The 12,592-nt window shown below is 44.0% G+C and overlaps 1 protein-coding gene across 1 annotated transcript in view; it reads left to right on the top strand.

Annotated features, from left to right (window-relative positions):
* Positions 1-532: 532 nt before the first annotated feature.
* LOC308175418 (MAM domain-containing glycosylphosphatidylinositol anchor protein 2) overlaps positions 533-12,592 on the top strand; it is a gene marked incomplete at both ends in the record, with an annotated part of 202,491 nt that continues 190,431 nt past the window's right edge. Inside the window, one exon of the mRNA XM_080550231.1 lies at positions 533-605. Coding sequence (XP_080406357.1) covers positions 533-605 — 73 coding nt within the window. The remainder of the gene's footprint in view (positions 606-12,592) is intronic.

Raw genomic sequence — 12,592 nt, 5'->3', positions numbered from 1 at the left:
CAGACAGACTCGGATTAAGCCATGACAGCCGCTAAAATTGGTGAAGACCCATGGATATCACCGTCAGTCTGCACGTAGAGAAGATATGTGTGACCACTCTGTGAGGTGCCCCGAGGGTCGTCGCCAACGTGACGGGACAGAGTAGACATCGTTCATCTGGTCCACCACCTACCTGAAGTAGACGGAGGAGAACTAGCCTGGCATTAGGCTGCTGGCATTAGGCTATAGGGCGGTCGTCTTCTGCTCTGGTCCTCTGAGAAACCATTGGTTCGTCTACGAGCACATGTGCTTCAAATTAATTCGTCAGGCTGTGATTTATCTTGACAGAGTACTGAGGTGAAAACGCGCTTTGCTTTTTGGCTTTCATAAATCCCGTCGCACCGAATTCATCACATCAATTAATCAGCGCGCGGATTGGAGCAGTGTATTCTATCTATGTACTACGCGTGTTTCAACGTCTCGCAAACCTCCCGCGCCCCAGGAAAGGACTTCTCGCCTTTGAGAGCTGGATATGTTGAGATTAACGTAAAGCATGGATCTAATTATCTGTGTTTTGGGGCTCCTCACGCTGGTTCTGGAGGGCATCCGTTGCCAAGGAGTGTACGGTAAGTGTGTTTCCTCTCACGGCTGCAAACGTGATTTTGACCTTGTGAAATATCGGTCCATAATTGCCTTAACAGCACATTCACCGTACAGCCTACTCATACACACAAACACCCAATCTATAGAATAATAACCCAGAATTGGTGTCACAGGTTTTGAGTGACAAGGTAGGCTATCGCCTCTTCTTCCTCGACCATTGGTGACCGACCCGCTTCAGGTTATTGAACGCTTTATAATACAATACAGACTACTATTTTGATATTTAGTCTAAATATAGCACATTATTAGTGATTGCCTCTGTATCATTGGTGACGATTAGATTTGTTGATGGAATGTGGAATGTATCCTCAAAGCTGTTGCGCGGTTCAGATTGACCATGCATAACGAGTTAATTACGCTCGGAGATTCAACAGCGTCGCCACGGCAATTGCTTTACATTTAACGCCTAAAATTGTCATCAGTGAGACCAGAACACTGTTTAGTATGGTCTATCAATATTTAGTATTCATCATCATTAATGCTTTTCAAATAATGTAGGAGGGTCTCTCTCTCTCTCTCTCTCTCTCTCTCTCTCTCTCTCTCTCTCTCTCTCTCTCTCTCTCTCTCTCTCTCTCTCTCTCTCTCTCTCTCTCTCTCTCTCTCTATCCCTTTCTCTCTCTCTCTGGTTGTGCAACCAGTGGCACTGATGATGCCTCCAATGATTCGTCATATTTTTGGCAGCGTTGCTTCCAGAAAAATGAATCATAGGTGCAACTAACAGAGAAACATTGGGGCATACACTGGCAGTGACCAAAGTGAGGTATGCAGACTGTGTTGTGGGGTCAAGCAGAGACAGGTGGCATGAGTAGGCTGCAGTAGGCCAAACTGACATACCTTCATTATAGCAGCAATCACGTTTTTTTGCTTTGTCTAATGCTGTTTTTTCTTTGTTTGTTTTGTTTTGATTCCAACACTATCAATATATTGTACCATCAGAATATTTGAAAACCAAGACATACAGTGCATGCATGCTCACCATCAACCTTTAATCAAACAGACGCCAAATTAAATCTGGCCTCAAAGGCTTATGCTGTAAGGATGACTGCCATCAACACACATGTACATCAACAGGCGTGCTCATTAAATAAATAATATCCCATAATGCTTGTTATGGTGTTCAGGGAGACTAAGAAGACTTGAGGGCCGCTAATTGACGTCAGCAGCCCAGGGTTGAAGAGAAGGGAACAGATGGAGTTGTTTGTATGCCCGTCTCTCTAACAGTGAAGACTGGAAAAAGGGGGGTGTTGACCAGCCAGATTCCCCCAGAGCTGCTGCTCAAAATTGTGGGTCAGTGCCGGAACGTGCGGAGGGCAGTCTGGATGGGCTCATTTATTGGGACATCCCCCATTCAAGGGTAATGAGACGTCACATGCCTCGGAGAGGGAGGGAGAGAGAGAGAGAGAGAGAGAGAGAGAGAGAGAGAGAGAGAGAGAGAGAGAGAGAGAGAGAAAGAAAGAAAGAAAAAGAGAGAGAGATAGAGAAAGAGGGGAAATCCTTAGTGACTTCCAAACAAGGACTTGGATTAGCTCTTAGCTGAGGGCTCCAACCCATCCCATCCAACTCATACCAAGCCAACATAAAAGTGTGCAAGAAGATCACAATATATGTTGCAACGAGCCTCTGGTGGGATATGCTTTACATGTTCAAAAGCAACACTGTATGTACTGTATGTACTTTACAGCACGCGATGCCTCCAGAGAACTGGGTTTGAATGGGAATTGCAAATGGGTGGTTCAAAGCCAACATGTAAAATTAATAGGTGCAAAATGTCAATATGCACACAGTACACCATTGTTTTCATTGTATGTGAAGCGTGCAAATAGTGATGTATCGACAAAGTACAGTACAGTGGGAATTAATCTAAAGAATATGCCAATTGTTACAGTAAAATACAGTACAACATGCTCTTTTTGTTATTGTGTTGTGTTATGTTATTTGTTATTTATGCACTTGTTATGTTTAGATGTCATTTTTAGATGGAGGACTATCGTTGAGGGCAGATATGGAGTTCTTACACCACATTGGTGGCATTAATGCGAGAGTCATTATGGAGGATTGATGAAGGTCAGCCATTCCTGCATGGCTTCAGACCACTGAGGACAAGAGAGACAGTAACGCTCTGCAACATCTGTTCATCTCATCCATCTTACTCTCTGTTGCTCTCTCTCTTGACATCTCACTTCCTCTCCCATTGTCTGTCTGTCTGCCCCCCCGCCTCTCTCTCTCTCCGTCTCACTTCATCTCTCATTGTCTATCTGTCTGTCTGCCCCCCGCCTCTCTCTCTCTCCGTCTCACTTCATCTCTCATTGTCTGTCTGTCTGCCCCCCCCCTCTCTCTGTCTCTCTTCATCTCTCATTGTCTGTCTGTCTGTCCCCCCCTCTCTCTGTCTCTCTTCATCTCTCATTGTCTGTCTGTCTGTCCCCCCCTCTCTCTCTGTCTCACTTCATCTCTCATTGTCTGTCTGTCTGTCCCCCCCCTCTCTGCGTCTCACTTCATCTCTCATTGTCTGTCTGTCTGTCTCCCCCCCTCTCTCTCCATCTCACATCGTCTCTCATTGTCTGTCTGTCTGTCGTCATCCCCCTCTCCCCCTCTCACTTCCTCTGTACTTGCTGTCTCTGTCTGGAGAGTGCATCCTCATCTGTCTCCTCATGTCACATTGCTTCTCTCTGTCTGTCTATCTGTCTGGAGAGTGCATCTGTAATCTCAACCACTTCTCATCCCATGGTCTCAAGAGGTACATTTAGCTACTTGCCTGTCCTCTGTCGGGAATCTGCAGAATTATATCCTCCATCTTCTGTCATAAACTATAAACTCCCTGAAAAAAACTCTCCAGTGAAGTGGCAGTTTATTTCATGTGGCATTGACAGTCAGCCAACATCTGATGTACCTAAATGAAAGATGACGAAACCATGAAATGGAACAAGACAATGATACTATAGCTGTGTTTTATTGCAGTAGACCGTGTTTTTATAAGGAAACAACATCTTCAGTTAGTTCATTTTGCCACCACAGCCAGTGACAACTGTCATGGGAGGCAGAGATGTTGCTGGAAAAAAAAAGGTTTTCCCATTGCGCCACTGAAGAATGAAGGAATAGCCCATCCCGTCTTTCCCCTCTACTGTTTGCATTGAAGTCCCCGCAATACGTGGGGTTTTCTCCTTTCATGAGCCTGGTTGGTTCAGACGCCCAGGCTTCTAAGCTATGCAAATGCATTCCGCCAGTGAAACTAAAGCCGTCTTTGTTGGTTCTCAGAAGCCTCCTCCACCGAGTCCTTCATCAATTCCCTTGGATCGAGACCCTCATATATCCCACCATAATGAGACAGTGAAGAACTCTTTTTCTCTCTCTCTCTCACTCTGTCTGTTTCTTTACCCCCTGTGTATATACTCTACTAGCACACAACCCACCGGAGGTGAATAGGGATGGATTAGACTTTAGTGAGGGAGAATATCGGAATGCACTGCACAGTAGAACCAATTTGGTGTTGTGGTAGTGGAGAGGTGGGGCGTATGGGGTATTACTGTACCCCGACCCTCGGGGTAGAGGCATACCTGTCAACCCTCCCGTTTTTCCCGGGATTCTCCCGTATTTTACCTTTTTCTTGGGGAGGGGGGTCACAGTTTGAGATATTGGGAGAGCGGGTACAGAAGACAGCTTCTTGTCTCAATGTTTAAATGCATTAATACTATTTTTATAGTCAATACAAAATATATGTCTCAATGTTAAAATGCATTAATACTGTTTTATACTCAATACAAAATAAAATTATATATTTAGATGTCTTTAAAGAACAAACTGATTAAATCACTTAAGGCCAAACTGATTGCATCACTTATTAAGCCACTATCACTATAACAATAGATCAATAGATCAATAGATCTACATCAAGTAGAATACTGATGACTAGTGACCAGTCAAGACCATTGGACTCCAGGATATCTTTGAGCTCCTGCATGAGGGCTGACGAGTTGGCGATGTTTACTTTCCTGCTGGCTAGGTGTTGTGTTGTTACTTTGGCCAGATCGTCATCAAAAAAACGAACAAGGACATTGAGGATTTTGTCCATGTTAAGATTAGTAGCTTCGTCGATATTCATTGAAAACGTTGCTATTTTAAGCTTTTCACACAGCCGTTTTTTAAATTCCGGGGCAAGGCCATGTGTGTTTAAATAGCTGACGTGCTGATTGGAAACGGACAGCTTTGTCAGTGCATTTCTGTCTTCTGGTAGCTTCTTGCACAAATCGACGAGTGGCTGAGCCATTGTGAAAGACAGATCATGTTCAGCTATAAACGCGCACACTCTGATCTTTTGCTCGCAAACACGGTCGGTCATTGAAGATGAAGTGGTACCTGTAGCCGTCGCTCCCGGCAAGGTTGTTGTATGAGCAAGCGCTCGAACCGAAGCTTGGTGACCGGGATCTGAGGCATGTCGAGCAATAACCTTCTTCCCACTACTGCCGTAGACAAGTTTCTTTGAGCACGGCGTACAGAAACAAGCACCTGGCTCCCTCAGTTTGAGGCACCACGTCCATAAGGCTTCCCGTCACTACTCTCCTCTATCTATGCTCAACGCCATTTATTCCTTACTCCTCGTTCTAGTATAGCTGTGTCTTCGCCAGGTTTAAGAAACTTGGCTTCCATTTTAATAGACTCTTACTAAAGTTAGCGAGATAGCGGGCTGCTAAAAGCGAACGTCTCTACAAGCTAACATTACACTCATTCAAACTTCTTAACCCTCCGGTTGTGTTCCCGGTCAAATCTGACCGAGAGCAACTTTCATCAATCATAAATATTGTGTTTTACATTTGATTGCCTCAAGGCCTTATGATATCCTCCACACTAGGCATTTGAACATATAAAATTGCTGACTAACCACTGGCATTGCATTTTTAGGTTTTAGTCAACTTTGTAACATCGGTGGTGTTCCCGGTCAAAAATGACCGCCATAGGAAATTAATGGATAACACAAGTTGTAACAAGCTACAACATTCCAGGATGTATCAGACCTGTTCAAATACCTCATATATAAAGTTTGACACATTTCAAACTAAACAATTAGGTGTTTGTTATGGGAACCCTTCTCTTTCCTGTGCTTATTTGCCCATCCGAACCAGACCTTCCAGACTAAACATTGTTTAGTCTGGAAGGTGTGGTTCACCTGGGGTGAAAGAGAAGGGTTCCCATAACTCTGGAAGGTATGGTTCTGATGGACACATAAGCACGGGAAAGAGAAGGGTTCCCATAACAAACACTGAAATGTATCAAACGAAACAGGTGTTTGTTATGGGAACCCTTCTCTTTCCCGTGCTTATGAAATGTATCAAATGAAACAGGTGTTTGTTATGGGAACCCTTCTCTTTCCCGTGCTTATATGCCCATCCAGTTATTCAGGTTAACCAATAGTCTACATTGTTTATGTCTCATCAAATTTTGCACAGTATATGTTGAGATGTTGAAGAACTGATCCAATGTGTTGTTTGGCAGAGATATATAGAGTTTCAGGGTGTAACTGGCCTTCTTATTTGAAATTCTCAAAAACGGAAATGAAATATTCAATTTCTACTGTGTATTTAGTCACATCACAGTAATTTGGTCATATCTATGTTCAAATTTTTTTTTTTAAATTTGACCATGTAGTTTTGGAGATATGAAGCAGTTAATCAGACCGGTCTAATTAGACCGGGAACACCAAGGATGGGGGGGCAAACATGAACACAACCTGTAGGGTTGGGTACCGTTTGGGTTTTATCCGGTACCGGTACCTAACCGATACTTTAAAAACGGTACCGGTACCAAAACGGTACTTAATTCGGTACTTTAGATTTTTTTAAATGACATATATATATATATATATATATATATATAATAATAACACGGTCGACAACATTAAACAGCTTTTCACTTTTTTATTGCTGAGGCACAATATATATTAGTTAAATATACACTCAAATTAAAATAAATTAAAATAAAACTCCTGAGCCTTGGGGACTCCATTAAGCTGGGGGTGCCTATCGTTGGTACTGATGTCAAATACGAGTACACACTTGTTCGGCAGCCCCTCAAGGACATCAGAATATTCTTAGAAAAGGGATCTAGTGAAGAGGCCTGCATAGCCCCCAGAACCAAGAAGACCAAGAGGAAATATAACTCTGATAAACTGGAGCCCTCCACCTCGTCAAAATCCAAACTCTGTTGCCGCTCAGCTACTACTACTCCCCTCCCCCTCTCTGGTCCATGATGACATCACGATTGATTTTTCAGACACAGTAGTAGGATAAGGACAGTACCCGAATATCAAGAGATCCCCGATCATGTTGTCCACCTCGCAGAGACGCAGCCACACATCCGCACTACGTCATCAACAGACGCGTCGAATCCTGGAGTGCACTGTCCAATCAAAGGCTTGCGTTCGTAAACTCACTCTGAGAGCGTCGCAGCGCACACTGGGCCCGACGTCATAAGGGGAGCAAGTCATTTGATTGGACAGAAGGCATTCCACGAGTGGTGATCAGAATTCCAGAGTTTACGGAACGCACCCATAAGTCGAGCGTCGCGTTACGCCAACCCGCTAGCGGAAGTTGCTATTAGCAACCTTCTCGTTATCCTTCCGTACTCGCTGCTTTCACTGAGTGGAAATTTAACAGGCGATGTGACGTCACGAGTCACCAGTTGACACCGGACACCAGGGGGCGAGATAGAAAAGTACCGAAATGAGGTACCGAAATCTCCTTTGCGATTCGGTACGGGTACATACCGAATGTAAAGTAACCGGTACCTACCGGTACCGATTTTCGGTACCCAACCCTAACAACCTGCCCGCCCCACTACTCTGCCTCCGATTGTCTAGAAGTCGTTAGTTGGCTTGAGCAATGTGATACCATTGGTAGGCGGAACTGTCTCTTTGCTGAAGATGACTCTTTAAATTACGATGTAAACAAATAGCATGTGATTTATTTTTATTTTCTTTGCTCAAAATTCCCCCACGCCGGAAATCCGGCACCGTGCCGGAGAACTTTAAGCCCTGTAATATAATTTAACACTTAATTGTTAGACGTTGGCGCCTGCGCACAATCGTTATATCCATGTCGGAGTTGTCTTGTCGGAGAGACTCTCGTTTCTTGGGCTGCGTTCGTAATTTTGCTCTAAGAGCGCCGGAACGCACACTAGGTGCAACGTCATAAAGGGACCACGTCATTTGATTGGACAAGAGGCATTCCATGAGTGGTGATCAGATTTCCAGAGCGTATTTACGAACGCAGCCTCGGTTATCTCTGTTTTGAAATGATCGCTGGTAGCATTGCGCTGCTCTTTTCCCATTGACATCATGGTGTCAAGTCATGTATAAATAAATGTGCTGAATTGATATGCCCTTTTGTGTTTTCATATATATATGCAGGGATGTTCAAAGTATTTTACTTTCAACCAGGTATCTGATTCTGATCACCTGTAGTCACTTACTTAATCATAGGAACTAGTTAACCCAATTCTTGTTGCACTGAAGCAGGTGGTTGATTGACTGTGTCCCCTTGTCTAAATGTAAGGGGTATCCTATGGTTGTCTAGTGGTGATGTTAGGATTGACTGTGTCTACCCTAGTCTAAATGTAAGGGGTATGGTTTGTGGACGGTGGGGGGGGGGGGGGGGGGGACGGCCCGGGGGCGTGCGGGGGATATCCCTTATTTTCGGGAAAATATCCCTTCTTTTCAAATCCCAATGTTGACAGGTATGGGTAGAGGTTCGGACTGAACTTAATCATACACAATACCAGGTCTTATTCGATCCAGTCCTCTGAGATCCTCAATCCACTGTACAGTATGAATCTTGAAAAACCATGTTGTATAATGTTAAAGACAGGTGTTTGCTACGGCCTAGCAATGTAATGTTTGAGAATTGGGCTGGAACAAAACAGCAGTGCCACAAGATCAAGGGTGTCTGTCCGCAGTGCCATAAGGTCAAGGGTGAAACCTGAGACAAAGGTTTTACCTTACCATATGTTTTATACATTTTTATATGTTTGGTTAAAACAGGGTCATTCATGGAAATTGTGCAGATCAATAAGAGGACTTTTCCCTTGGAAAAGTGTACATGCAGTATTGCCTGTGTTAATCTGCATGGATTCCTAACATTTACGGTACAGTAGCCATTAGAGATTTTGACACTGATACCGATCACCGATAATCTATGAGCAATATTGGCCGATATACTGCCGATACCGATCAAATAATAGCCTAATAAAAAAACTGGAGTTCTAATGTTATAAACACATAACACCATACACTGCCGTGTATGTTACATACACAATAGTGATCATACCTCCATTTTATATGTATTTATCATAATATGTTTCACATTCATTTAACTGCAGTTAACTCGTATTATGCTTACCATCACCAAGTTCGGTCGCCAATTAAAGCACTTGATTACCGTTGATAAACATACTATACTAGTCCAAAAGAACAGTATGGGAGAATTTGGTGATGGTAAGCATAATACGAGTTAACTCACTTAGACATATTGCTAGTAACAATAAACAGACGGAACAGCGCAACGCACACTGTGTTGTCGGTGTAAGCACAGTTGAAGCGAGGGAGTGACTGGAAATGCCACTGGTGCGCACTGCGTAAATAATATCACAAATGTGCATTTGATAAGTAAGTAATCTAGCTAAGTAAGTAAGCTAGTTAACTATGATTGGAAATGAAGTAGTAGTAGTTTTAGTTTAACAAGCATGTGAGAGTGGCTCGTTTAGGTTAATGAGCATGCAACAATGAATAGGCTCGTTTGCATCATTGATCGGTTGTCGTGATCGGCGACTAGAAAGCATTATCGGATTTCCCCAATCTCATATGTTTACTGATTATCGACCGATTCCGATTGGTAGCCGATCGATCGTGGAATCCTTAGTAGCCATGGTCATGCCCTGAAAGGGTAACATCCTCCCCAAATCTCTACTGGGTGACAAAGAGGCGTAGGCTAGGTATTGTAACCTGGCTGGATGCTTTCACTGTCTAGTCTAAAGTCCCAAACCATGAGCTGTGGACCAACCCTGGCCCCATGAAATGATTCTGTTGTTGTCGATGATCACAATTATGTTTTTGATGGCAAAGATGTGGAAGAAGAAATGACCATTTCAACAACATTGTCGCCATTAACATCATCATCATGATGATGCTGATGGCAACACCGTTGTTGAAATGCTAATTTGATCGCCCAAATATAGCTGTCCAGAATACTGGGTTAATCAGTGATTGAGTTTAAATATAGCTATTTATGCAACTGCTAACTTGTTAGGTGGACAGACATCCAGTTAACTATCTGACTTGATGCTATCAATGATATCCCTGATAGACAGGCTAGTGCAAGTGCAGGCTAGCTACTACATGCTAGTAGTCTGCTGTATGTACTGTAATGATGAAACAAGTTTGTTGAATATGAAATCTTTCTTTTTTATCACTCTGAATTGAGATGTCTCTCTTTCTCAAACTGGCAGGGATGAGAGTTACGCACTAACAAGACAAATCACAGAGCGATCCCGGAAGGTGGCTAGCAAATGTAACATGGCGCCTTTTAGCCGTGATCTAAACATAGGGAGTAGATCGGTCGGTTGCCGCAGCCACAGGAGTCTGACACCTTCAACTGTGTCACTCCAGCCCACACAGGCATTCTAAGTGCTGCTCCTGTGAAGTGATGTCTGTTGTCATGACGACGGTATGCTAGGCGCACTTCTTGCGTCCCCTAACTTCCCCGTTGCCTCCCTCCCTCGCTCGCTCCCTCTTTCCACCCGCTCACTCGCATGCCATGGAATCAATCGCTGAAACAAATGTGAAGTGATTGCGCCACCGAAAGCCCCTCGCAGCGACCTCACACGTGTGCATGAGCAAAGAGTGTGTATGTGTGTGTGTATGTGTGTGAGAGAGAGACAGAGGAGAGAGAGTGAGTGAGTCCTCAGAAATCACCGCCATTTCATCTCTGCGAGGCGACTGGAAAAAGGGGGCTACTTATCTCTGTAGCGAGTAATGTTTAAGTAGCTCCGACAAGCAGTAACAGTGGCGAGGTAAGCATGTTGACAGTGACGCCTTCAGTAGTCTCTCTGCTTCAAACCCCAATGATAAACAGCTCAGGCAACAGGGGGCCTGCACACATCACACACACTCTCTCTCTCTCTCTCGCTAGTCTCCTCCTCACACAGAGAGAATGCTGCACTATGGCACTCTACAGACTCTCCCCATTCACACAGCTCCCAGTGTGAGGTGGGGGTGGGGGGGTGGGTGGGGGGGGGATGTTTGGCTTATCGAGGGAAATGCTTTGTGATGTACTGAGATATTAATGGGCCGTCGTGATTTATCACTGCATTCAGACATCTAACAGTCAGGGCAGGGTTAGTCATAGGTCCAGAGCAGTGTCTCCTGCTGTAAGTCTCTGTGAACATGTGATGGAATGATTATGTGTGTTATTACTTATTGCACTTACTCACTCTCACTCAGGCTCTTTAAAGGAATATCAACCGAGTTATGCTATAGAATCATTATTTGATTCTTTATGCCAGTTGGTCCCTCAAACCTTTTCTTTCTGTCACCCGACAGAAGGATGATGAATTGTCTTCAATGCACTTATATAGCGCCTTATTCCAAACGCTTTACAATGGCCTCTCATTCACCCATTCACACACACATTCACACACCAACGGCGGCAAGCTGCCATGCAAGGCGCTGTCTCACTCGTTGGGAGCAATTTGGGGGTTCAGGGTCTTGCCCAAGGACACCTCGACACGTGGACAGGAGGAGCCGGGGGATTAGGCTGAGGCGAAGACAGCGATGTTAAAGCTGTGATCCAGTAGGTTTGCAAATAGTTTCCAATAGTGCGTCCCGACCACTAGCTTTATGCTGTGCTTACTGTGCTAGCGTGAGGCACACCAGTTCATCTCATCGGTGTCAAATTCACCATGTTCCCAACTACCGTGTTCCCAGATGCCAAAGATCGCATGGGGATACCCGCCCACCCAATTAGGAGAGCATAGTGGACTAAGTGGAGTAATGCCGCGAGGAAAGATACGTTTGCGGAAACACGTAACTGTTTTGCCCCATTGAGAATTCACCGGCAAGTCTCAATCCATGAATGAACTCACCATTATTATTATTATTATTATTATTATTATTACTATTATTATTTTTTATAAAGTACAGATAGATCCCTACAGACACTAACTCTAGTTATACTAATGAATAACATTAGGATCAGAGATAGTATAACCACGCTACTTGAAGCTTTAGTCTTTAGCAAGGACTGCACAGACATTTGGAGGGGCTATTGCTCTAACCTGGAAAAAGGGCACCCCCCCACGCTACAATCTGCAAATCCACCCCCACCCCACACTGAAACCCGACACGAAATGTCTTGTCTCTTTTCAATTCTTGCATCCTTGTCCTCAAATACTGATTCTTCATTCTCTGAGTCTGCCCGGTTCTCACCATCTATCAAATACAATTAATTAAATGTTAAATTAAGAATACTATTGTCCACAGCATCTATCTTTCTCCTTATCACACTCTTACTGACATGGCCCTTTTATAGTAACTCTCTAACACTCTGCTTACCACCCTCATTATGTACCTGTCTGATGCGTTCTGTGATGCTCTCCCTCACTCTCTGGTCTGGAGCCTTGTGGTTGGGCCTCATGCTAAATAGAATTATTAGAATCAGAAGTAAGTAACTTATACTGTACTTTTCACTGCTAAAAAGAGAACTGCACGCTCTAGTGCAGCCAGTGTAAATGTTACAAGCTGCATATTATTCGAAGTACAAGTGGATTTGTTTTAGATTTTTTTTATTCACAGGGCATTTGTTATTATCTCCATAACTTCAAAAACTCACCTGACGACGGAAGGGCTTTCCATTGCTTTAGGAAGACATGACTGCATGGCCGCGTCCGTAAATTCGCTCTGTGAGCGCCA

Source organism: Nansenia antarctica, assembly GCF_963989245.1.
Source record: "Nansenia antarctica genome assembly, chromosome: 1".
In the NCBI taxonomy this organism is placed as follows: domain Eukaryota; kingdom Metazoa; phylum Chordata; class Actinopteri; order Argentiniformes; family Microstomatidae; genus Nansenia; species Nansenia antarctica.
The sequence above is the reverse complement of the archived record's forward strand: the minus strand, read 5'-3'. Positions and strand labels throughout refer to the sequence as shown.